This window comes from Anabrus simplex, chromosome 2 (assembly GCF_040414725.1).
Source record: "Anabrus simplex isolate iqAnaSimp1 chromosome 2, ASM4041472v1, whole genome shotgun sequence".
Taxonomy (NCBI): Eukaryota; Metazoa; Arthropoda; class Insecta; order Orthoptera; family Tettigoniidae; genus Anabrus; species Anabrus simplex.
The window spans coordinates 615976515-616004219 of NC_090266.1; the positions used below are offsets into that span (position 1 = coordinate 615976515).

At 40.1% G+C, this 27705-nt stretch overlaps 1 protein-coding gene across 5 annotated transcripts in view; it reads left to right on the forward strand.

The window, feature by feature from the left end:
- Positions 1-1297: 1297 nt before the first annotated feature.
- Positions 1298-27705, forward strand: part of LOC136862960 (pre-rRNA-processing protein TSR2 homolog) — a 42984-nt gene continuing 16576 nt past the window's right edge. The window contains exons 1-4 of one of the 5 annotated variants that reach the window (XM_067139259.2): positions 1299-1600; positions 1832-1937; positions 5570-5660; positions 23612-23841. In XM_067139259.2, coding sequence (XP_066995360.2) covers positions 1935-1937; positions 5570-5660; positions 23612-23841 — 324 coding nt within the window. In that variant the 5' untranslated portion in view covers positions 1299-1600; positions 1832-1934. Of the gene's footprint in view, positions 1601-1831; positions 1938-5569; positions 5661-23611; positions 23842-27705 lie in introns of all 5 variants that reach the window. The other 4 variants (XM_067139260.2, XM_067139262.2, XM_067139261.2 and 1 more) reach the window with 4 other exon arrangements.

Genomic DNA, 27705 nt, shown 5'->3' on the forward strand with positions numbered 1-27705 from the left:
TTTTCTTGTTCGTCGAAATCTCTTTCGCGAAAAGTCCTGAAACTATCACTCTCCAGAACACCAGTTCATGCGTACAATTCTTTAACTTTTCTGTTACTTTCAGATTTTATATTTTACTTGGATGCTTATCTAGCTGTATTCACGCGATAACTGGGTATGTCTGGTGTTGCGATCTAGCGGCAGATGGTTTGTAAGTCGTGTTACACGTTTGAATATGGAATGAGCAGGCAGTATAAGCAGCCATCGGATGCAGATCGAGCAGGCAGTGGTTGGAACTAAAAGAACTACAGCTCTGTAGCTGGCCTCCCGACACGAAAATGTAAAAGATTATGTCGACAATAACATAAATAAACTCCAAGTTTTATTGTTTCGCAACTTGTATCACATAATACAACTAATCTACACAAATAAAATCTACATTTCATTATTCATTGGCCAACCTTCTGTTCTGGTTAGTCTTACTCCTCACGGCCGACTGGATTCCTCGCTGCGCTGAGCTAGCTATAAGCGACGCATCATTTGGCCTTGTACTCCTACTCTTAGTTCCATCAGTGTTTAAGAACCTTGAGTTCCATCATGTCCCACTCATATTGCATGCAAGCGTCTCATTGGTCGGTTGGGACTTTAAGAACTACAACTCCGTATCTAGTCCTTCCTTGAAGACTTACTCATATCGACGTCATATAATTAATATCATACGCTTGCGTTTTAACCACGCATTAACTCCCGATTATAAATATAGATTTCACATCTCTAACCTCCCAAACTGTATATGTGGACAGCCAAACGGAGATAGCAATCATATATTTTTTCAATGTCCGTAATATGCGTATAGTCAACATGTTTCAATTAAGCCATTAATAAAATTTAACATACCTCTGCCAACAAACATTCAATCCTTATTATTTGAACCTTCACCACCTATTATTTCACTAGTAAACCAATTTCTTGACCATATCAAATTAAGGTTGTAAACAAACGATATTCTATTTTTTTATCGCAACTTGCATGGGAATTGCACTTCTACATTCTTTTGGTGTTAAATACAATGGTGAGAAAACTTGACGTTACCAACAATATTACAATCTACCTGTGATTAAAATCCCCTGAGTGAGTGATGCGTGTGTAAGTCTCATTTACCATTATTTAAGAGAAGATAAAAAGTGCGTATAATGACTGGGTAACAGTACGACTCAAACCCAAACAAACCTATCAAGAAGGGGAAGAATAATAATAATAAGAAGTAATAGACTTGGTAGACTTACTCATCCCGAGGAGCAGTTCTTTAGGAGCAGTTAGCTGCCTCTGTGGATCCGTGGTAGAGTGTCTTTAGAAGCAGTTCCGTCAGGAACGACACATCTCTAATTGAGGCACATCGTGTGTTTCAGAGAGCACGTGTTCTTACAATAAAGGTGGTGGTTGTGGTTGTTTTGATAGTTGTGCGCTATGCATGCAGTTTCTTCCTGTGGAATATCACACTTCGTCTGGCGTGTGTGCGTGAATGATTATTTGAAATTTATTTCTCATGGCCAATGTTAAGTGTAGAGAGCTTTTTCGGGAATGCATTGCTCTAGCAATGGAAAACTGGACTGCTCTGCAGGTTTGTTCCCTCGAAACATTTTAATCCAAAATTTCGACAATATGATTTTAAAGAAATTATTTTTATGTAGGGAACATTATAACTCTTGGCTTATTTCCCGTTCTCCACACTTTTCCTACTTTTTTGGACAATATTTTTTTTTTCTTTTCTGTTTAACGTTGGAAGTGATGAATTGGAAACAGAATGAATCCAGAACAGTAAATATTATTGATTTAAATTGTGTGTTTACAGGCATGTAAGAGATTTGAAACTGGAGCGTATTCGATTTGGGCTTGGAATGTGAATATTACTTACTGAAGTTATCACTATCGTCTGGTTCACATTTAACTTATTGATGGTAATAATATTATTATTGGTTTTACATCCCATCAACTACTTTTACAGTTTTGGGGAGGTGCTACTTTATGATGATTAGGCCCATATGAATTTCTGGGTAATAGCATGTTAGAAAAAGGAATACAGGTGCAAAAATGGAATTGGTTGATCTGGCTTAAATTGACTTTATGCTGGCATCTTGTGTTTAGTTTATATCATATTCCAAGATGTTTGCTGAGATAATATGTTACTTCATATCTCATGGCACCCAGTCTAATCATTGTTTTAGTTATGAATTAAATTAATGCAATGTATTCAGTTTCGTAGTATCATATTATCAATAACACCTAACTTATATCCATGACCTCGACAGCTAATGTCTGCGACGGCAACTGAAGGTGGTGTTGGCCCTACCCTCAAGTATTGGGTGTTCTCTGATTTGTTACAGGGACGGTATAAAGTACTGTAATAAACAATATTGATTTTATTTTAGCATATTGTAGTGGATGTTGACTGGCAGGCTGGTATGGTGTGTTCTGTTTCCTGTAGCCTAATGAAGCAGCAACAGGAGCATTAAACACAGACTGTTTGATGAGGTATGAAAACTTGGTGCAACTGTTTACTACAATTGTTTCAACTTGCTAATTGTCACCAACATTGGTGTGTAGGCTAGTTGTTTCTGATAAATTTATTAAGCTCAAAGAGGGAAAGTCATAATAACAATAATAATGTTATAGGCTTTATGTCCCACTACCTACTTTTACAGTTTTTGAAGTGCCGGAATTTAGTCCCGCACGAGTTCTTTTACCTGCCAGTAAATCTACCGGCACAAGGCTGACATATTTGAGCACCTTCAAATACCACCGGACTGAGCCAGGATTGAACCTGCCAAGTTGGGGTCAGAAGGCCAGCGCCTCAATCACCTGAGCCACTCAACCCTGCTAGAGGGAAAGTTGTTAGATATCTTATTTTGGTCTCGTAAGTTTCTTATGGTCACTTGATGAAAATATGAGCTAAGTTTAATGTATTCGTTTGTATTTTTGAATTTTTCTGTTTCCTGAAATTGTATTCTGCTTATTTTATTTCCTTCCTCCTTCACTAATGCTTAAAATAATATTGAGTGAAATTACTTCCTCAGATGTTCACTAATTTATTTCTTCAGTGATGCATTCTTTCAGGATATTTAAATGAAAGGGTCAGTCAGATGTTATATCACTTAGATAATGACAGAGAAAATATTTGCAGTAGGGAGAAACTGGTATGAGTCATACTGGGATGGCAACTAACAACGTGTTGTTAGGAGAGATGTAACTTTCAGTTTATGAATTTTTATTATATTACTGTTATGACTATGTTCTTGAAATAGAATAAGTTAATAAGAAGTTTTTGTCATTTTGGTTTTGACAGTTTCCTTATGCCTTTACACTCATTCTTAGGGGTTTTGGGTCAGTAGTTGCCGACATTGATACATTGACATTGCCATCTTCTCTCCGTCTCTTCTCACTCACTCTCATAGTGAGTTAATCAACATTCTGGAATGAATAAGCTGGCTATGGATCAGTGATTTATACAATACTATATTCTGCAGAATAACTAGTTACAAATTATATATAGTATTAACTCTACATAGGCCTATAAAGAAAATGTATACTTCCTAATTAAAAGTAATAAGTTAAAAGTCCATGAGTAGAAGCATGACCGAAGGGAAGGATCACATCATCTCAGAGATTTCCTGGCTAGGTAATGGATGGAGGTTTGTCTACAATTGTGTATATAAAAGGGTTCATTTCTATGCTTCTAGAATGAGTTCAAATGGTAACATTTACTATAATTCACACAAGTTTATCGGAAAAGTGATTTTTGGAAAAATGAATATTATAGACGAAGTCAATATTTGATTATGAAAGACCATACGATGAAATGAGGTAAAAAAAATACGGTGACTCTTCCATGCAAGAATCTGCTCAGTTTTTGTGTCATAAAATGTGTAGTCGCTCAGAAAGAGAATGAGCACATGGTATTGTATTTTCTTAACATGTAATTCCTTTTCAGAATTTCAATCATCAAAATCTAATTCTACCGGGCGAATTGGCCGTGCGGTTAGGGGTGCGCGGCTGCAAGCTTGCATCTCGGAGATAGTGGGTTCGAACCCCACTGTCGGCAGCCCTGAAGGTGGTTTTCCGTGGTTTCCCATTTTCACACCAGGCAAATGCTGGGGCTGTCCATTAATGAAGGCCGCGGCCGCTTCCTTCCCACTCTTAGGCCTTTCCTATTCCATCGTCGCCATGAGAGCTATCTGTGTCAGTGCGACGTAAAGCAAGTTGTTGTAAAAAAAAAAAAAACTAATTCTCATTCCATGTAGATACAATCCCCATGGATATCCACAACCACCATTATGTCTTTAGGACCAGTTGTTCTGAGAATAGTACCTGTGAGGAACTCGTACAATATGGTGCATTCATTCCTTTTTTTGAGTGAATGTACCTACATATCCTATGGCATTTCGATCTGATCTATGTATACAAAGTGTATATAAACTGATTTCTGACTGATAAACCAGTCCTACTCTCCAGTTACATGGAGATGCAAGATCCTTCTTATTGTAGCAACATTAAAAGCAGTAAGTAACACAGGTATGATATGACCTCAAAATATTGCTCCTTGTTTATTCATCCAATCCATTGCAGGCTTCAGTTTCTTGCAAATGTTTATGCAACACATTCATGTTTTGAGCTACCCGTTTCAGTTTCTACATCCACGCCTAGCCACAGCCTCTTCACTTTCATTCTCTCTGCACAGTTTTGGTTGTCCTTGTGAACTTTGCCCTCCTGGTCCAGTTAGTAGTGCCTTTCTTGCAAGGTCACTTTGAGTCTGATAATGTGACCAGTCAAATTTGAAATAGTTTGCTATGAAGTGTATCATTCATTTTGCAATGCTGTTTCTTTTCTTTGGTTCTGTACCATTGATGTTTTACAGCATCTTCCACTCAGAATGATCTGAATTTTTGTAACTCCCTGGTGTCTGCTGCATGTGTTATTACTTGCCTTATAGGAATTTTAAAGAGGTGTTTTAATGCTTCTCTTTAGTAGTTTTGACTTCCATAACAATGCTGGCTAGCATCTTGCAGGCACTTTGTTGAATTTCATAGTTATTTTTATTACAATACAGCCCAAATATTTAAAGCTACCGACCCTTCAAAATTTAACTTACGTTCTTCAACAGGGATACTTTCAGCAAGTTTGCGACATTTTCCACTGAATTTGTGGACTGTCTTCTCGTGATTTATCATCAGCTGTGTACAGTTTTCATCTCACTTTGATATATATGAGTCTTTCAAGCCTATCTGCATAGTTACTTACAGTTGTGCAGTCGTTTGGAAGATTGCTTCTTTTGTTTGTATGCCAGAATCTGTTACCACTCTCAGGAGATGGAGAGTTTGAACCCCACAGTCCTGAAGATGATTTTCTGTGGTTTTTATTTTCACACCTCGCTGTACTTTTATTAAATGATAATCTGAGCAGAAACATTCTCCAATACGTATTGGAAATTTTGGAAAGTTTCACTGTAGTGTAACAAGCTAGGCTAATTTTTTACATGAAATTAATGTTTTGTTTCAGATATATAATTTTTTTAATGTAATTTTTTTGTTTTCAGCTTGCATTGGACCATGGGATGGGAGGCCAGCAAGGCTTTGTAATGGCCCGTAAACTGCCAGAGTTGGTGATGACAATGTTCACTCATGGTGGTAAGACAAGTTGCTTATGACTTATGCTACGCTTTTTATTTTTCTGCGAGATATTGGTTTCCTTATATGGTAGTTATATACTCAATCATTATTGCAAATCTCTTCAGGAGTGCCTCCAAGTGCTCAAAAATGTTACCTTTTACAAAGCAAAGTCACCTCCGTACAGGCTTGAAGGCCCTTGGAGGAGTGGAAGGTAAAGGCTTCCACCATTGTTAACCTCGGCATGTGATGGGGTAGAGTGGTTAGCTCTACGCCCGGCCGCCTTTGCCCCCAGGAATTAACCTTGTACTCATTTTTGGTGTAGGCTGAGTGAACCTCAGGGCCATATGCACCTCCGGAAGTGGAAATCTTGTTTTTTAAAGTTTAGGACTTCCTGACGAGGATTCAAACCCACGTCCTTCCGGGTGAACCGAGCACTTTTACTGCCTCGGCCAGGCAGCCCCTACCTTGAGGAAAATTTATCTGTAGACAAAAGAAAATTTTGAAGAACAAGAAAACTCTTTGAAACATTTCTTGTTGATTTACTCTATCAAAAAGTAATCGAGCATCTGTGCACAATGTTTGTTCGGTCATTGTCACCCTCTTAGAACCTCGTTAGAGCTAACCTTTTCAGCATGTTCTCGATGAGTGTGTGGTGGACATCTACTGGGATTCGTTGCCATTCCTCTTGCAACCTTTCTGGGAGTTGGACAGTGGATTTTGGCTGCTCCTCCCAAGGCCTCACCCAGCGGTCCAGTTTGTCCCAAAGATGTTCTGTTGGATTGATGTTGGGGCTCTGGGCAGGCCAGTCCCATCGACAAATGTTCTTGGTGTACCACTTCATAGTAGCCCCCCAAAAACATGGTATATAACCAGGGCTGGCGACAAGGGGGGGGGGGCAGAGGGGGCAAATGCCCAGGGGCCCAGGCCCAGAAAAAATTTATTAAAAAATTGAATTTTAAATACATTTAAATTCCAATAAGAATACAAACAATTTTGTAACACACTTTTTGGGGTAATTACAAAATATGTAGCAATTTTGCACCCAAGTGGCACCAAGGTTACTCCACAAATGCACCACAATGCTCGCTTTGAATGATACACCAAATTTGTGCTAAGATTTTACCAATTTTGTACTATTTTTTTGGGGTAAATGCGAAAGAAAATGCATTAATTTTTTAACGTAGAGGCACAAAGGTTATTCCGCAAATGTACCACAATGCTTGCTTCAAAAGATACACCACAAATACATCAAATTTACACCAGGATTACACCAATTTTGAACCATTATATTTGTGGAGTGAATATGAAGGGAATTGCACAAATTTTGCACTAAAATGACACAAAGATGATTCCACAAATGCATCCAAATCCTTTGTGAAACTTTGGAACATTTTTGAAGCAAATTTGGTTCAACTGTGGTGATGACAATGGAAGGTTGAAAGAAAAACTTTGGTATACTTTTGACGCAAACTTGGTGCAGAAATTGTCTGATTAATGTACATCATTTTGGGGGTAACTATGGTGTAAAATGCAACTTCTCTTGCAACAACTTTGTTGGTGTAAAAATGGTGTAAATTAATGTGAAAAAAGATGTAGTGTAATTACGGTACAGTTTTGGTGCGTTTTTCATTGATGTAATACCTAGACTATACTCTTTTCAGAACTGGACTAGTTTTATGGTCTATACATGAATATTCAAGATAGCAATGCATGGACACTTACAAAACCAAAAATCAGGAGATTTTGATATGAAAATCAGGAACAATCGGGAGATACAATTAGTCAAAACTGCTCATTTTACATGTCTTGCGCAATACAGGAGTACTATGGTATATACGAGGTGATCCACCAGCCCCTTGTGTTTTATGCATCCCTACACATTTACTACAATTCTGAATTAGCATGCCCGAAATATAAAAGATCACTATGTAAACTTCATGCAATGATCGGAAAGTTTGAATTCGCAGGTCAGTGTAATAGATCCCAGGGAATCACTGGACAGGTGGAGGGAGTATTTTGAAAATCTTCTCAACGTGAAAGGAAATCTTCCGTTTCGTTAAAGATATTGCAACCGGCCAGATGGTCCTTACAAGATCTCGCGCAGCTCTGTGTCGACCACGGAGGTCGTCAGTTCGAGCAGGTGCTGCGTTAAACGACTTGGATAACTGAAATCCTGACACGTTTCCTAACTTCTATCAACCCAGCTCCATACCAGCGGCCCTTTTCAGGGCCAAATAAACAAATCAGTCTGTGAAAAATACCAGTATTAAGTATACAACCTTGCCACATCCCAGGCAACTGGCTTTAAAAAATACTTGCATGGGACTTGAACCTTCTAACCCTCGAGCACTGTCAGCTATCACATATCCTACTGCATGCTAGCCATGTGAGCTACTGTGAAACTTGACCTACGGCGCCCACTTCACAGCCTATACAGTACTGTGCTCCCAGTCTTTGCATCCACCTCCAGTTTTAAAGTACGTGATCTGCGTATCTGTACTCGTTTTACAGGTACCCACAGTGAATTAATATTGGCTCTCATAATTCCTGCTGTCTTCTAGCCTGTAAACACACATCTCGTTATATTACCCCAGTTTAGGGAGGGTGTCGCGAACAGCCGAGCTCATGGGGTTGAGGAAAATGATGTTGGCAAAATTACGCTTGAGGAAGTGGAAAAGATGGTAAATAAACTCGATTGTCATAAACCAGCAATCAATTTAAACTGAAATTGTGAAGTATGATGGGAAGGCAGGAATGATATGGCTTCATAGAGTAAAAAGATAAGCATGGAGTTTTGGTACAGTACCTTCAGATTGGATGAAAGCAGTAGTTGCACCTATATATAAGTAACAGTAAGGATTGCAACAATTGTTGAAGTATATTTCTAATTAGTATGCCAGGCAAAGTATTCACTGGCATCTTGGAAAGGAGGGTACAATCACTGGTTGAGAGGAAGTTCGATGAAAACCAGTGTGTTTTCAGACCAGGGGAGGGGCTGCCAGGATCATATTTTCAGTATGCGCCAGGTAATTGAAAAATTCAATCAATCAATACTGATCTGCATTTAGGGCAGTCGCCCAGGTGGCAGATTCCCTGTCTGTTGTTTTCCTAGCCTTTTCCTAAATAATTTCAAAGAAATTGGAAATTTATTGAACATCTCCCCTGGTAAGTTATTCCAATCCCTAACTCCCCTTCCTATAAATGAATATTTGCCCCAATTTGTCCTCTTGAATTCCAACTTTATCTTCATATTGTGATCTTTTGTAATTTTATAAACACCATTCAAACTTATTCGTCTACTAATGTCATTCCACGCCATCTCTCCTCTGACAGCTCGGAACATACCACTTATTGCAAGTGACTAATCTCATGTTTTAATCCGTATTGAAATCTGTTGATATACAATAATAAAGTTTTATTATGAATCCACCTGTTCAATACATTATAATGTTGTCACATTTAAAATAACTTCATTAGTTAAAAAGTTATATCTATAATTTAGTTCAACGAACGGTCATTGACATCTATAAGAACATATCTTTTCAACAGCATTCGCCGAGGTCATATGACAACAAGCATTTAAATTTCTTGAAGACCAACATTTATCCTGTTGCAAGTTCAATCATCAAATTGACGATAAATTTGAATCTTTATAGACTCTTATCCACAAGGGATAAATAACTTTTTTACCAGATCTCATTGTCAAGAAAATCCTCAAATTTAGCTCTAAGATTGATTTTCACGTCTTTCTAAGATTTTGGACATGATATATATATATATTTTTATTTTATTTTATATTTTAGTACTCTCTCTTCCATAATTTTAATGTATCTTCCTATTAAGCACATGTAATTAAGCCATGTATACAAAGATTTTATATTTTATGATATTCTATTAGAATAAGTTTTAAGTTTGTCAAAAATGTTCTAATAGTTCTTAAGTCATTATTTACGTAAATAACAATTATTCGAGATTCAGATTTGGCTGATGATGCTCTATAAGGGAGCGAAACATGTCCCATGTATAACTTTTTAACTAATGAAGTTATTTTAAATGTGACAACATTATAATGTATTGAACAGGTGGATTCATAATAAAACTTTATTATTGTATACATACCACTTAGTCGAGCAGCTCTTCTTCTTTCTCTCAATTCCTCCCAACCCAAACTTTGCAACATTTTTGTAACGCTACTCTTTTGTCGGAAATCACCCAGAACAAATCGAGCTGCTTTTCTTTGGATTTTTTCCAGTTCTTGAATCAGGTAATCCTGGTGGGGGTCCCATACACTGGAACCATACTCTAGTTGGGGTCTTACCAGAGACTTATATGCCCTCTCCTTTACATCCTTACTACAACCCCAAACACCCTCATAACCATATGCAGAGATCTGTACCCTTTATTTACAATCCCATTTATGTGATTATCCCAATGAAGATCTTTCCTTATATTAACACTTAGATACTTACAATGATCCCCAAAAGGAACTTTCACCGGGCGAGTTGGCCGTGCGCGTAGAGGCCGCGGCTGTGAGCTTGCATCCGGGAGATAGTAGGTTCGAATCCAACTATCGGCAGCCCTGAAAATGGTTTTCCGTGGTTTCCCATTTTCACACCAGGCAAATGCTGGGGCTGTACCTTAATTAAGGCCACGGCCGCTTCCTTCCAACTCCTAAGCCTTTCCTATCTCATCGTCGCCATAAGACCTATCTGTGTCGGTGTGACGTAAAGCCCCTAGCAAAAAAAAAAAAGGAACTTTCACTTCATCAACGCAGTAATTAAAACTGAGAGGACTTTTCCTATTTGTGAAACTCACAACCTGACTTTTAACCCCGTTTATCAACATACCATTGCCTGCTGTCCATCTCACAACATTTTCGAGGTCATGCTGCAGTTGCTCACAATCTTGTAACTTATTTATTACTCTATAGAGAATAACATCATCCGCAAAAAGCCTTACCTCCGATTCTACTCCTTTACTCATATCATTTATATATATATAAGAAAACATAAAGGTCCAATAATACTGCCTTGAGGTATTCCCCTCTTAATTATTACAGGGTCAGATAAAGCTTCACCTACTCTAATTCTCTGAGATCTATTTCTAGAAATATAGCAACCCATTCAGTCACTCTTTTGTCTAGTCCAATTGCACTAATTTTTGCCAGTAGTCTCCCATGATCCACCCTATCAAATGCTTTACACAGGTCAATTGCGATACAGTCCATTTGACCTCCAGAATCCAAGATATCTGCTATATCTTGCTGGAATCCTACAAGTTGAGCTTCAGTGGAATAACCTTTCCTAAAACCGAACTGCCTTCTATCGAATCGGTTATTAATTTCACAAACTTGTCTAATATAATCAGAAAGAATGCCTTCCCAAAGCTTACATACAATGCACGTCAAACTTACTGGCCTGTAATTTTCGGCTTTATGTCTATCACCCTTTCCTTTATACACAGGGCTTACTATAGCAACTCTCCATTCATCTGGTATAGCTCCTCTGACCAAACAATAATCAAATAAGTACTTCAGATATGGTACTATATCCCAACCCATTGTCTTTAGTATATCCCCAGAAATCTGATCAATTCCAGCTGCTTTTCTAGTTTTTAACTTTTGTATCTTATTGTAAATGTCATTGTTATCATCCTACAAGGGGAATAGACAGTTATGTTTATGATTCGTAGATCTAGAGAAAGCATATGACAGGGTAATAAGGGAAAAGATATTTGCCATACTGGGAGACTATGGGATTAAGAGTGGGTTATTAAAATCAGTCAAAGGCATTTATGTTGACAATTGGGCTGCAGTGAGAATTGATGGTAGAATGAGTTCTTGGTTCAAGGTACTTATAGGAGTTTCACCTTTGTTTGTAGTTTACATGGATCATCTGCTGAAAGGTATAAAGTGGCAGGGCGGTATTCAGTTTGGTGGAAATGTAGTAAGCAGTCTGGCCTAGGCTTAAGACTCGGTCTTAATGGTATATTGTGCCGAAAGCCTGCAGTGTAATATCTGACTAACCTCTTACCCAGAGGCCCCGGGTTTGATTCCCAGCCAGGCCAGAGATTTTTACTGGGATCTGACGGCTGGCTCGAGGTCCACTCAGCCGACATGATTAGAATTGAGGAGCTAGCTGATGGTGAGGTAACGGCCCCGGTCTAGAAAGCCAAGTTCCTTTCAGCCTGTCAGACACACAGCAATTACAATATAAATTATAACACTATAAACATACCTGTACAAATACACAATATTATACAAAGAATGACATGTTTCATTCTACAAGAACATCCTCAGATTCTATCAAATCACTTAAAACATGCTTGTACACGTACAGAAACCTGGGGCCTCTGGGTAAGAGGTTAGTCAGTCCTGAAATAGTGTTTGGTGACAACGGACTTAGCATCTGCAGTCGGGAATCAAACCCGGGGACTCTGGGTAAGCACGCTACCCCTACACCACAGGGCCGGCAGTGTAGTATCTTGGAACTTGAAAATAGGTGTAATGAGTGTGGTATGAAAATTAGCCTTTCCAAAACTAAAGTGATATCAGTAGGTAAGAAATCCGAGAGAATTGAATGTCAGCTTGGTGATACAAAGTAGGAACAGGTAGATAATTTTCAAGTATTTAGGATGTGTGTTCTCCCAGGATGGTAATATAGTAAGCGAGATTGAATCAAGGTGCAGTAAAGCTAATGCCGTGAGGTCGCAGTTGTGAAAAACAGTGTTCTGTAAGAAGGAAGTCAGCTCCCGTATGAAACTATCTTTACATCAGTCTGTTTCCAGACCAACTTTGCTTTACGGGAGGACTCGGGGTGGACTCAGGATATCTTATTCATAAGTTAGATGTAACAGACATGAAAGTAGCAAGAATGATAGCTGGTACAAACAGGTGGTAACAATGGCAGGAGGGTGCTCTGAATGATGATATAAAGGCTAAGTTAGGAATGAACTTTATGGATGAAGCTGTACGCATAAACCGGCTTCGGTGGTGGGGTCATGTGAAGTGAATGGAGGAGGATAGGTTACCTAGGAGAATAATGGACTCTTATGGAGAGTAAGAGAAGTATAGGTAGACCAAGATGAAGATGTTTAGACTCAGTTTCTAACGATTTAAAGATAAGAGGTGTAGAACTGAATGAGGCCACAGCACTAGTTGCAAATAGAGGATTGTGGCGACGTGTAGTAAATTCACAGAGGCTTGCAGACTGAACGCTGAAAGGCATAACGATCTACAACGATGTATGTATGTACTGTATCTATATTTGTACTACTACGAGGGTTGATTCAGAAGTCATGGCATCTGTTTGTTTTCTCTCGCAAAAGCTCATACATTCGGGAGATAGTGGGTTTGAACCCCACTGTCGGCAACCCTGAAGATGGTTTTTCATGGTTTCCTATTTCCACACCAGGCAAATGCTGGGGCTGTACCTTAATTAAGGCCATGGACGCTTCCTTCCCACTCCTAGCCCTTTCCTATCCCATCTTCGCCATAAGACCTATCTGTGTCGTGAAGCAGCTTGCAAAACAAAAAAACAAACAAAAAAAAGCTCATACACAGTAAATGTACTAGGTGCATTTGAAAGTGCTTAATAATAAATGTTATTTGCTAACTACTTTTATAGTTTTTGGAGACCACGAGGTGCCAGAATTTAATCCTGAAGGAGTTCTTTTATGTGCCAGTAAATCTACTGACATGAGGATGACGTATTTGAGCACCTTCAAGTACCACCAGAACAAGCCAGGATCGAACCTGCTTTTTAAACATTAATTTAAGAGCTTCTAAGAGGTAATACCACATGGGGTAGGGATGCAGGCATCTCTGGTAATGTAAAAGGACAAACACAGTAGTTTGAAATCACGTTTTATTTGCTGTATTCTCATACAACCTGTATACAATTATTTGTACCTATTGTACAAGCTGTTCAACATCTTTCAAAGTCTCCTAGGTTGCCAGCGATGAGGAAGAAGTGTAACCACTCGCTTGATTTTGTGTGTGTCATAAACATATCGCAAAGTAAACCAAGTACATGTACAACCAAGAAACAAAGGTGAAGGACAAAAGGTGATGTTACATGGTTGGTCTTGAAGCATATTCTTGCATACGTACACATTTTTTCAAAGAACAGTACAGTGAAGAATGTAGATCTAAACTTGATTTCTCCAGGAGATGACCGGGCGAGTTGGCCGTGCGTGTAGAGGCGCGCGGCTGTGAGCTTGCATCCGGGAGATAGTAGGTTCGAATCCCACTATCGGCAGCCCTGAAGGTGGTTTTCCGTGGTTTTCCATTTTCACACCAGGCAAATGCTGGGGCTGTACCTTAATTAAGGCTACGGCCGCTTCCCTCCAACTCCTAGGCCTTTCCTATCCCATCGTCGCCATAAGACCTATCTGTGTTGGTGCGACGTTAAGCCCCTAGCAAAAAAAAAAAAATCTCCAGGAGATGTATTGTCATTGCTGAAGAGTGTGACATAAATAAACCCACCAAGTTGTATGTATGTATGTCAAGAGGCCAAGAAGTTGAACAGGTGAAATACTCCAGCATTCTTGACACCCAGGAAACACATTAATTTTACAAAAGGTATCGCACATTGAAATGATTTTGACAAAAATGTTTGTAGGACTCTCTTTGAATTCCATGATAGAGGATCATTTGTAACTACTTGTAAAGTTTCTGCAGCTCTAAGGGAAAAAGTGGCTAACATAGGTTCTGTCTACTCCACCTTTCAAATATTGAAAGGTTTGGGATTTCAGTATGGGAAGGCATTCCTGAGTTGGCGAGGACACATATAGTGCTGTTAATCTGTTAGAGAAAGTTTTAAAGAGCACCCGGTTACAGAGAAAACAACAGGAAAATATGAATTAGTAAGTATTCTAAAATGAGAATGTTGCTTCTCGTGGCAAAGTTAAATTTGTAATACGATATTGAATAGTATTAACATTTTAGACGTTAAAAAAAAGTATGTCAAAAATTAGGAAATAAATAACAGTACAGCTGGTATTTTTGGTGGAGCTGTAACAGTATGTACGTTTTTCTATACCTCAAATTTTCAATAACTCGAAATATTTTCTGCCTCTGCAGGCAATGCGAGATATTGAAGTTCGACTGTATTACCTTCATATTTGAAGGACAAAGGTAGGTTCATGGTTTTTATTGTGACAACCAAATGCACTGTATTTTGTCCCCTCTGTACTTGGATGTAGCTCGAGAACTGGGCATGACAATTTAGTACACTAATGGCTGTTGCTCAGAACTCTTAAAATTTGATGTCGACCTTGACGTTGGTGACTTAGTGCTCCCAATTTTCATGCTGGTGTTTACTTGGTCACTTTTTGCTCCTCACGTAGCTAGCAGCTTGTATAATCTATTATTAATTAATAACATTATTAAAATTGTGTTTTCGCATCCGGGAGATAGTGGGTTCGAACCCCACTGTCGGCAGCCCTCAAGATGGTTTTCCGTGGTTTCCCATTTTCACACCAGGCAAATGCTGGGGCTGTACGTTAAATAAGGGCACGGCCGCTTCCTTCCTATTCCTTTCCTGTCCCATCATCACCATTAGACCTATCTGTATCAGTGCGACGTTAAGCAACTAGCATAATTGTGTTTTTTGAAAGAATCTGCTACCTTTTATTTTTAAATAATATTTTGAGCATATTGCATAAGCCTCCTTGGCATCACGCTGGTCTCTGACCGCTGGGCTCCGTGGTACAAATCCCGGTCACTCCATGTGAGATTTGTGCTGGACAAAGTGAAGGTGGGACTGGTTTTTCTCCAGTGGTGGTGATTATTGTTTAAAGAGTGATGTGAGTGTGTAATGGACTAGTATAACTTGGAAACAATTCTCTAAACCCATCAGTAAATAGTGAAATATCGATCTCAATTAGTAGGTATTATTATTATTATTATTATTATTATTATTATTAATTATTAATTATTATTATTATTATTATTATTACTACAACTTGTGAGGTGTAGCTATGAAGTTGTTTACGTCTATTATTATTATTACATAATTATGTATGGACTTTATTTGGTATAAATCGTAGTTGTATCATTTATTATTTGTGTGTTGTATGATCTGTCTTGTGTAACAAAACCTGTGAGGTTTTGTCACGATACATCTGCTGTATATCTATTAACACAACTTTATTTAATGTAAGAACACGTAATTAATAGTTAATAATTTATTATTACCTCTAAATATTATTTATAAATCAGATGTAATGTTGTGCAATACAGGGTTAGATTCTACAATACCGAGCTCGATAGCTGCAGTCGCTTAAGTGCGGCCAGTTTCCAGTATTCGGGAGATAGTAGGTTCGAACCCCACTGTCGGCAGCCCTGAAAATGGTTTTCTGTGGTTTCCCATTTTCACACCAGGCAAATGCTGGGGCTGTACCTTAATTAAGACCACGTCCGCTTCCTTCCCACTCCTAGCCCTCTCCTGTCCCATCGTCGCCATAAGACCTATCTGTGTCAGTGTGACGTAAAGCAACTAGCAAAAAAAAAAAAAAAAAGATTCTACAATAATACACCTTCGTTACTAGGGTTCTACAGAATGTTCTATTCATTTGTACATAAGTTATTGAAGACTCGAGAAGATACGAGAAAGCAAGTTGTGTCGTACTTTTCTACAGTCTTGGGTTGTTGAGTTGAGTTAGCAAGAGTTGTTGCTAGTGAAAGTCGTTAGTCAAGTGTGTGAACTCATGTTGTGATTTTGTTGTGTTGGTAGTTGGTTGACATGCTTATGTGGCAGTCTTCTTCTTCCACTCGGTCAAGATGGAGATTTATTAATGTGTATGTAATTTGTAAATAAAACAGTCTACACAAATGACAGCATCTCATGTGTGAGTCTTTGTGAATACAATAGGAGGAAGTACAACTGGGAAACCATCCTCCGTTTTTCCCTGTCATCTTTCATTCCACATCACTCTCCAGTGGGTTGTATGAATAAAAGTGAGTAAATTCTCAGGAGCAGCGAAGTGACAGTTGCTCCATTTCATATGAACAAAAAGTTGTCTGCAACTGCAGATACTTTGCTCTGCAACTTGAGCGATTGCTTAGCTACTGTTCTCTTATGACGTCAGCGTAATTGTACTTTATCACTTCTAACTGGAGCTGCGTAAGCATTAAAAAAAACAGACTATAGTCATGAGGGTTTAAAATCTGTTAAGTTCATCATTCTAGGATGGGCAGCAGCTCTGAAGAATAAACTGGCCAAGAGGCCCATGCTCCGTTTGTGTCAGTTATTAAAGGTTTCCCCATTTTGTTTGAAAAGTCGCAGTTTTCTTACTACACGTCGCCACAATCCTCTGTTTGCAACTATAGCTGTGGTCTCATTTAGTTCTGTACTTCATATCTTTAGATTGTTGGAAACAGAGTCTAACAATCGTTGTCTTGGTCTCCCTACTTCTCTTATCCTCTGTAACTGAGTCCATTATTCTCCTAGGTAACCTATCCTCCTCCATTCGCCTCACATGACCCTACCACCAAGGCCACCCTCCTGCCATTGTTCCCACCTGTTTGTACCAGCAATCATTCTTGCTTCTTTCATATCTGCTAGGGCTGGTTTACACGGGTAGAGTAGCAAGGCGAGTAGAGTGGATAGTAGAGCTACTAGCATCGTGTAAACGACTGGGATAGTAGCAAGTAGAGTAGAGTAGCTAGTACGCAGTAGAGTAGAGTGGGTTTCCGCTGTGGTAAAGTAACTCTACCACTATCCTTCCCCCTCCACCAGAACTGAGCTCCGAGAGCTGGCGGAGAAGGCCGAGGATGCTTGATTTTTCAGTTGGCGCATCATTCGCCTATTCCATGTGTGTACTGACGGTATTCCGCTGAGTAAACTGAGCATTTTTATGCGTTTATTTGGTGGCAAAATGAAGTGTACGGAAGAAGAAACATGCAAATTTGTAGAACTGGCAGTGAAAAAAGAATGTTTATGGAACATAAGCAGCATTATTTACAGAAACTAAAATATGAGACGGGCGGCGGAAGAGGACTTGATTACGAAAATGGGTAAAGAGGGTTTTGGTTTTATGGAACTTAAACATAATTTTTTTAAAATATGATGACCTACAACCAAGAACTAACGAAAATTCGTAAATCCAAGAAGTCTGGAGGTGGTGCCGCCAACATCTACACTCCCTCTCTTAAGTGGTTTAGTAAAGTATAATTTGCAAGGTAATACTGAAGGCCTCTGTGGTGTGGTTAGTGTGATTAGCTGCCACCCCCGGAGGCCCAGGTTCGATTCCCGACTCTGCCACGAAATTTGAAAAGTAGTACGAGGGCTGGAACGGGGTCCACTCAGCCTCGGGAGGTCAACTCAGTAGAGGTGGGTTCGATTCCCACCTCAGCCATTCTCGAAGTGGTTATCCGTGGTTTCCCCGCTTCTCCTCCAGGCAAATGCCGAGATGGTACCTAACTTAAGGCCACAGCCTCTTCCTTCCCTCTTCCTTGTCTATCCCTTCCAATCTTCACACCCCCCACCAGGGCCCCTGTTCAGCATAGCAGGTGACACCGCCTGGGCGAGATACTGGTCATCCTCACCAGTTGTATCCCCCGATCCAATGTCTCATGCTCCAGGACACTGCCCTTGAGGCGGTAGAGGTGGGTCCCTCGCTGAGTCCGAGGGAAAAATCAACCCTGGAGGGTGAGCAGATTAATAAAGAAAGAAGAATATTAAAAGCCACAACGTAACATTATCGCTCGGTGATATTAAGTGGAGGTGCACCTTTGGAGGTCAAACAAATGCAGGTGTATTGTCCTATAATGAAGAACAGACCTCCCTCATTTCGATGGAAGAAGGATTTTAAAAATACCTAAACCTATAATAGTTTCGAAGATGCAACAACAAATATAAACAAGTGTCAGCTGGATTGTCCCTTTAGATGACGGTTTCTCAAGTTTCAGTGTTACACAGCGTGTTCATCATGTGTCTCGACGTGTTTAAGTTAGACAATGATGCAGGGCTGTGTACTTTAATCATATTAATAACATACATAGAGATCTTCTACCTTGTATCACTTGACAATGCCATTAATTTTAAGCAATAACAGTAATGTCCACAACAAATAGAATAATTTTCATATTTTGTTTGGAATATCCAAAAATAATGGTTTACCGGGCGAGTTGGCCGTGCGCGTAGAGGCGCGCGGCTGTGAGCTTGCATCCGGGAGATAGTAGGTTCGAATCCCACTATCGGCAGCCCTGAAAATGGTTTTCCGTGGTTTCCTATTTTCACACCAGGCAAATGCTGGGGCTGTACCTTAATTAAGGCCACGGCCGCTTCCTTCCAACTTCTAGGCCTTTCCTATCCCATCGTCGCCATAAGACCTATCTGTGTCAGTGCGACGTAAAGCCCCTAGCAAAAAAAAAATTATTGTTTACAGTACAATGTCAGGTGTTGAAACTTATTCTCTACACCTGGGCCGTACAAGCAACGAACAAACGAATTATATAAATAGATCAGTAATTGGGGTATTTATGGCAAAGAAGCTACTACAAATTAGGCCTACGCCAGCGTGATTTACAGTGTACTGATGGCTATTATCATTGGCCAAGAACTTTAAATCTCGGTGTTATTGCATCTCTCATCACTGTGTCATGTATTTGAATTTGCGGTGTTATAGTATCTAACAGTGTCTGAAAGTCATCAGGCTTCGATCTCATACACTTTCTGTATTCTTCTTTATACTCTGTCGCAAGTTCTCTCAGAATTAATGTTGATGCCCCGAGTGTATCTCTCCTAAGCCAGCCTCTTACCCATTCCCTTCTTTCCTCATTTGCTTCTTCTAATGCTTCACTAACGTCTTGCATTAATATGTTTGCCAATGTCATTAAACTCTTCGTTACGATGTGCTTATGTCTTGACATGGTGCTACTACTCTACTGTATGACTACTCCCGTATGAACGATTCAAGTGTCAACTCTACCAGACAGTGGTAGAGTAGAGTGACGTGGCTACTCTACTATCTACTCTACTCGCCTCGCTACTCTACCCGTGTAAACCAGTCCTTACTTCTAACTTACGAATAAGATACCCTGAGTCCACCCCAAGTCCTCTCGTAAAGCAAAGTTGGTCTGAAAACAGACCGATGTAAAGATAATTGTTCCGGGAGCTGACTTCCTTCTTACAGAATACTGTTGATTGCAACTGTGAGCTCACTGCATTAGCTTTACTGCACCTTGATTCAATCTTACTTACTATATTACCACCCTGGGAGAACACACATCATAAATATTTGAAATTATCTACCTGTTGCAGCTTTGTATTACCAATCTGACATTCAGTTCTCTCGGATTTCTTACCTATTGACATCAATTTAGTCTTCGAAAGGCCAATTTTTATACCGTACTCATTGCACCTATTTTCAAGTTGCACGATATCTGCAGGCTTTCGGCACAATCTGTCATTAAGACCAAGTCGTCAGGATAGGCCAGACTGCTTACTACATTTTGACCTAACTGAATCCCTCCCTGCCACTTAATACCTTTCAGCAGATGCTCCATGTAAACTACAAACAACATAGGTGAAAATTACAGCCTTGTCTAACCCCTGTAAGTATCCTGAACCGAGAACTCATTCTACCGTCAATTCTCTCTGCAGCCCAATTGTCAACATAAATGCCTTTGATTGATTTTAATAGTCTACTCTTAATCCCATAGTCCCCCAGTATGGTGAACATCTATTCCCTCGGTACCCTGTCATATGCTTTCTATAGATCTACGAAACATAAACACAACTGTCTATTCCTCTCGTAGCATTTTTCAGTTAGCTGGCGCATACTGAAAATCTGATCCTGACAGCCTCTCTGTGGTCTTAAACAACACTGGTTTTCATTCAACTTCCTCTCAAGGACTGATCGCACCTTTCAAGATGCCAGTGAGTACTTTGCCTGGTACACTAATCAACGAGATACCTCGATAGTTGTTGCTTCCTGTTCCCTTGCATATAGATAGGTGCTATTAATGCTTTTGTCCAATCTGAAGGTACCTTACCAACGCTCCATGCTAATCTTATTATTCTATGGTGGGGCCGATGACCTTCGATGTCAGGCCCCTTAAAACAACAAACATCATCATTAGCATTATTCTATGAAGCCACTATACTTCACCATACACCACGATGAAGATTTCCTTTTACGTTGAGAAGATTTTCAAAATATTCCTTCCACCTGTCCAGTGATTCTCTGGGATCTATTATGAGTTCACCTGAATGACTCAAAACTGTTCATTTCCTTTTCCCTTTCTTCCTAAGATTCTTTATTATTGTCCAGAAGGGTTTCCCTGCTGCTTGACCTAGCCTTTCCAGGTTATTACCAATATCTTCCCATGACTTCTTTTTGGATTCAGTTACTATTTGTTTCGCTCTGTTTCTTTCATCTATGTACAATTGCCTGCCTGCATCAGCCCTTGTTTGGAGCCATTTCTGATAAGCCTTTTTTTGTTTACAAGCTGGTCTCACTTCATCATTCCACCAGGATGTTCACTTCGTTTTATATTGCTATATATTTTATAATGAAGCACTGTAATATAGGTTAGCTATTTTTAACATTATCATCTCAATTTAAAATAATTTTACGGTTAACAGGGGCGGTCACTGGTGGCACTTGGGAAACATCATCATCTACAGGTGTAGGTGGTAGTGGTCTTGAGACGAACTGGTCTGCAATTAACAGTTCACATCCAGTTTCTATGCCCATGTCCAGCTCCGGAGACTATCCTAAAGAAGAAGACAAGAAACATACTGGCAACGTTGAAGAGACAGAGGGAACAAAATACTGTCCAATCACAAGTTGCAGAAATCAGTTCTGCTAGAGCAATTAACTGTGCTGAGACTGAAAAAGGAAAAACTCTTGTGGGAGAAACAGTGCAGAGAAAATATTACAAGTGTTGAAAGTGCTGAAAGTGTTACAAATATTTATCCCACATACTTTACCCTGCAAGGCCCTTCCTTCAGTGATAACATGCTAGTGTATATGAAAGTGGTGTATTTTGCTTTTTGTTTCTGTAAAAGGCGAAGAAGCAATTAAATGCTGCCGTAAACTACTGGGGAAAAAAAAAGTTACTTATCACTGAAATCCATATACAGTCCTTGCAATGTCATTTCGCCTTTGTTGACCTCTCTCTCTCTCTCTCTTTCTCTCTCACACACACATAAACGTGGTGCAGCTTCATCTTCCCCAGTGAGTTCGTTTTCATTTTAGTCGGTTTTGGGCACGTCGTAATCATGATTATTTAGATGTTTAGCAATATTAGGTAGAACAAAGCAGCACAGAACAGTTGACGGCACTTTACTTTGTAGTATAGGAGAGCATTGTTTTACTTGACCAAAACTCTTTTCAGTTGTTGCTCTTTCCTTTTTATGGCACTTATTAAGATAGCTGCTCTGGAGTGCAGGGTTTTGACACGTCATCAGCCAGGGTTCAACTGCATAAGCAGCATCAGCAAGTAGGAGAGCATTTGCTGTGTTTCCTCCTAGTACTCTGCACATATGGGAATTTCTCCATGTGCGGGATTCGTGTACAGATCCAGGCCAAGAACCATCTATAATTGTAAATTCTTCCTTTGCATGACGTATGGCTTGGATGTTAATGCTGGCAACTCCTTTTCTATTAATATATTCATCTCCGACTCTACTAGGCTGTTTTTATTAACACATGAGTACAGTCGAGAGCTTCAATAGTCGCAGGAAATCTGTACTATCCTTGCCTATCTTCTTTTGCGACTTCAAGGTCAGTAACAGGAAATTATATCCATTGCTCCGCATTTGCTAAGATGGCATTCATTACCTCTGTGTACGTTAGAGATACAGTGCTCGTATCCACTCCTACATCTTCTCCTGCTCCACGCTGAAATCCATGTATCGCCCACATAATGCCAGAAAATTCACATTTTCTGTTCTCTATGCAAAGCTCAACCTCTTCTTTTGTTGGAGTCCTCCAAGAAGTTCTGCGCTAACCACTGAACATTCTGCTGCTGAAACCTTTAAAGTTCTTTACAATTAATAACACATGACTCTGCGAATTTTATAGACCTTTCTGCTCTGTACTGCGAACATATACTCCGCCATTGCACATTTTCACTACATACTTCTCCATCTTGAGTCACCTTCTGGGGTAAATCCAAAATTCACAAGTAATTACTCCATCAGGTGAGAAAAATGTATATTTTATTCATACCATTGAGTAAGTGCTCTGCGACTGAATTGGAAGCGAGCAACTGCTCAATGTGGAGAACTTGCTGTGAAAGTGAGCTCGTACTACTAGGTTTTATTCATACCAGTTCGAGTAACTGCTCCAAACTGTGAGGAAAGAGTATTTACTCACCTTTGTTCATATGACCCAATATAATTTAATTTCGTTTGTCTGACATTAATCTTCGTCCCAGAGGAGTGTGACAGGTTTTGGCAGCTGGCACAATTCCTATCCTTGCCACTAGATGGGGGCTTCATTCATTCCATTCCTGACCTGGTTGAATGACTGGAAATGGGCTGTGGATTTTCAGTTCTCCACATATTGTAACAAAAAATTGACAAGTACTCATTGATTTAGGTAGTCGAATGTTGAAAAGCAACCTATAGACTTTGCATTATGACCTCTTTTTACTGAGCTGCAACTGTCGGTCAAGAATGATCCTTATAATTTATACGAACACATTTCTTTTTGAACTTGTCTTCTTTCTACTGATGAGCAGATTTAAAAAATGAGTAGAATGTACATTCAACCACACAGAAATTAGTCGTTGCAGAATCCTCTTCTTTGAAATTGGATGAAAATATTGTGCAGGTGGTTGTATTCCAAGTATCATCTCTTTGGCCACCGGCTGTCCACAGTTTATGAATATCTGCATATTTTAAGGATGTATAAAATTAAATTTATTTTTGCCAGCCAATTTTTGTGTGGTTGAGTGTGCATGTTACATTGTTAAATCTCACTGGCTCTAAATTGTAATAATTTGATTTCAGGATCAGTTAGTGCTGAAAATATCTCTGATGAATTGTTTGACTTCATGGACACTCACATGAAGACAGAATGTGAAGATGGATCATGTGAAGAACTTGGGATAATTATTTGGAATTTGTTTCAATTATGTAAAAATGGCAATCAAACAGAACTGGAAAAAGAAGTACATAAACTTGCACTTGCTCGACACCTCAAGAGAAAGGGATCGTCACGTGAATTTACGTATTGTGAGGTAAGGTTTGGATGTTTCTTGGACTACATATTCATCAGTAGGGGGCAGATGTTGTTGGCCTAAAAAATCACTGAAAATGATCAATAAAATGCTATTAAATTGATGGAAAATTGCTATAAAATAAGTAAATAATGACTTCAAAATATTTGACCAAACTGAATTCTGGTGATGGTGTAACCACGGTTTTAAAAGTAATTATCCCTGTTTTATTCACTGCACAGCTTTTGTGAAATAATGATCTCCAAATATCTTGCACTTTGCCCCCGAAGAACCTGGGAAAATTTGTTGTTCCTCACAGTAGTTACAGATTACAGATGTTTTTCTCATTCACTGTGCTGCTGTACAATTAATTTTCTTTCTACACTCCCTGTAACACTGCAAAATTTACAAATAAAAACGCACCCTTTTGTTAGAAACACGTCTTTTCCAAATTCAGTCATCAGCTGATTTAAAAATACACTTTGTGCTGGTTTCAATTTCAGCAATTTTCTTGCACAGAACTATAATAGTACACACTTGTGAGGAGAAATCTCTACTATACCACACTGTACTGAAGCGGAAAGTTAACTTTTGTTTGCAATCCCTTCTCCTTTCTGTTTGTTTTTGGCCTTGGTGTTGGTTAAATAAATATCTCCATTTTCCTACATCTGTAAGGAAATGCATTGCACAAAGAGAACTTCTGTTTGTTTGATAACATTAAAAGATGGGTCATATTATTATAGTTTAATCCCTTATTTTCATTATCCATTTAGGAGAATTAAAGTATTTGTTCGAATGATATATTTGTGGCTAGAAGTCTAAATGACAATGATAAACTCTGAGCATCATAAAGCTTTCTGTCATTCACTTCTGGAGTAAAAGCTGACTTCAGTGGAGCTGTTGATTAAATCGTTATTCTTTGTTCTTATGATTGGTAGTTGTATCCTACCCGAGACCAGTGGCAACTGAAGGTGTTAAAATGAGATAACACCATTATCGTCAGCTTCTAACGCATCAAAGGCCTTCTGTAGAACAATATTCTGACACACTGGCATGGCCGTTGGAGGGGTATTAGACAATTGACCTTTTTTTTCTCCACCCTCTCACATTTGAGTGGGTTTAATGGAGGACAATGCTTCGTTTTCAGATTTGAGAAGATGGTAGAGAAATATATGGAAGGAGGTCAGAGGATGCTATAGAAGAAAAAGGGAAAACGCCAAAGGAAGATGGAAGAGAAGATGCAAGGTTCGAAGAAGGTAGGAGACTGACAGGGAAAGCTTGAGAAGGGTTACCATGAGATAAAACACATTCTGCAGGATGAAAGAGTGAAAGACACACTTGAAGGAAAAGAAGAACACAGTACAACAGGAGCTGAAAGAGAAAATTTGTGAGCGAAGACAGTTGGCGAGAAAATAAGACACGATTGACCAAAAAATTCAACGCTCTTTGCCAGGTCTTGCAGAGAGAAATCACCCAACTGTGCAGCAATGTACGAGACAGGACCTATGCAGGGGTCAACGTCTGCAGTACAGAGTTCGACCAAGGTGTAGCCACTAACATTTGTTGGGAAGGTGCATGTAGTATGTACCTGCGACAGGTCGAGGTGGTCTATTCTACTAATCATTGGAGCGAAGGACACAAGCCTACAGTCCTCCTCGTGGCTCTGAGAGTGAACACCCTCAATGTCTCACAGGCGATACTCAAAGGCGCTCAGAATAACTACACTGCGCTACTAGCCCACCTGGACGCCTGATGCTGTGATTGCCAGCTCCAGTCGCAGGTTCGAACTAGGACCTAGAAGAGTATGAGAGTTCAAGAAAGATGTCGCTTGTCTCATCCGCCTGGCCTACCCATCAACACCCGTGGATTTCTTCAAACAGCTGGGTAGGCAAACTTTCACTGATGGACTGCGTGATTTGGATGCCGAACGGGCCCTTCATCTCGTCCGACACAAAAGACCCACAGAGACTCTTTGTGTCAGGTTTCGGAGATCGAGCTGCGAAGCAGGAATCGAGACTACACATTGGGGTGCATCATCTGGAAGTGGACGAAACTCCCTGTCCGAAGATCTGGCGGCTACTGGAATTGTGATATCGGGCTACATGAGCCAGAATTGCAAAGATCATTGAAGACAAGTCTTTAGCCAGTGTGAGGACTGCCGAGAAGTCAGGAAAACAGCAATTAGCCAGCCTTAAAGAGCGGAGGTTGGCTCTGAATAGTCATCAATCCCCAGCAGCCCAGGCCCACATAACAAGATTACGATCTGACGTTAGCAGCTTCATGGTGGACGGAGTCATTGGCAGGATAGTGAAGAGCATGTCGATCAACACCGGAGCAACAAGGACCATCGTCAAGCCAACGGTTGTGCATCAATGTATAGGTGAAGCTTTGCCGGGCAACTGCCACTTGAGAGACAACGTCTATTCACTTCAGGATGGTAATGGGGCGGAGAACTTTGTTCTTGTGGCAGACTTCGTGGACGAGATAATAATCAGACTTAACATTCTGAAGGAGCATAAAATCATCCTGGACATGAGCTCCAGCATGCTTCGGTATGAGGATGAAGAAATTGTCATGTGGCTGGTGTGGGAAGGCATTGCTTTCCTCAAAGTTAAGCTGCCAAATGACCTGACGCTCTCAGCTAGGAGCGAGGAACACATGGTTGTCTATGTGGATGCAGCCACTGGTGGCATGATCACCATAGTGGCGTCTGAGTATCAGAACATTCAAATGAAGGGCTGACTTACCGCCAAGACTCTGATCAAAACCTCTCATCACCAAGCTCATTAGCTACAGTCGCTTAAGTGCGGCCAGTATCCAGTATTCGGGAGATAGTGGGTTCGAACCCCACTGTTGGCAGCCCTGAAGATGGTTTCCCGTGGTTTTCCATTTTCACACCAGGCAAATGCTGGGGATGTACCTTAATTAAGGCCACGGCCGCTTCCTTCCCACTCCTAGCCCTTTCCTGTCCCATAGTCGCCATAAGACCTAACTGCGTCGATGCGACGTAAAGCAACTAGCAAAAACAAAAAAAAAAACAAAAAAAAACCAAACCTCTCATCAGGCACATATTCGATTATCCAGCTTGAATGTTTACATCACCGTCTCAGGGCACAGCACTCAGGGTCCGCTAGTCTGTTATGTGCATTGTCCACTGCTAAGCTGTCAGATCGGATTACTGACTGCAACCAGACATGAGAGTAAGAAAAGCGCAGAATATACCAGAAGCCCTGTGGAAGATTTATGAGTGATCCCATGACAACCTAGAACGCGGGCAGTGAGAGAAGGAGACCTACTGCTGGAGTATCAGGATGTCTTTAACCCTTAACCACAATGATTTCAGCGGGATGAAACTCCTCAAACATCGGATTGATGTAGGTGACACTGCGCCGGTAAAGGGTCCGTTTCACCGAGTCCCGTTGGACATGGTTTCTGGCTGTTCAAGGTCATGCCATTTGGGTTGTGCAATGCAACTTTCTGGAGACTGTGCTGTGCTGAGGATCCTATACTGGAAGACGTACTTGATCTATCTGGATGATGTCAACGTTCTGGAAAGCACCTCAAGAACTTGGTGATTTTTTGAAAACTGAGAGCAGCCCAGCTGTAGTTAAGCCTGAGGACCAATCCAGGGGGAACCATAATGATGAAGAAGTGGCCAAGGACAAGTCCCAGCTTTGAAGTTTCCTCGGCCTCTACAACCACTACCGTCGATTTGTCAGAAGATTTGCCGACTGCAAACTTTTGTATCGCCTTATGGATTTATCTGGACGGAGGAATGCCAGAAAATTTTCGACCACCTGAAGCATGCCTTATGTACAGCACTGGTATTGGAGCTGGAGCGAAGTAAGTGTTCGACACAAATGCCATTGAGTTTCGCTTTGGAGG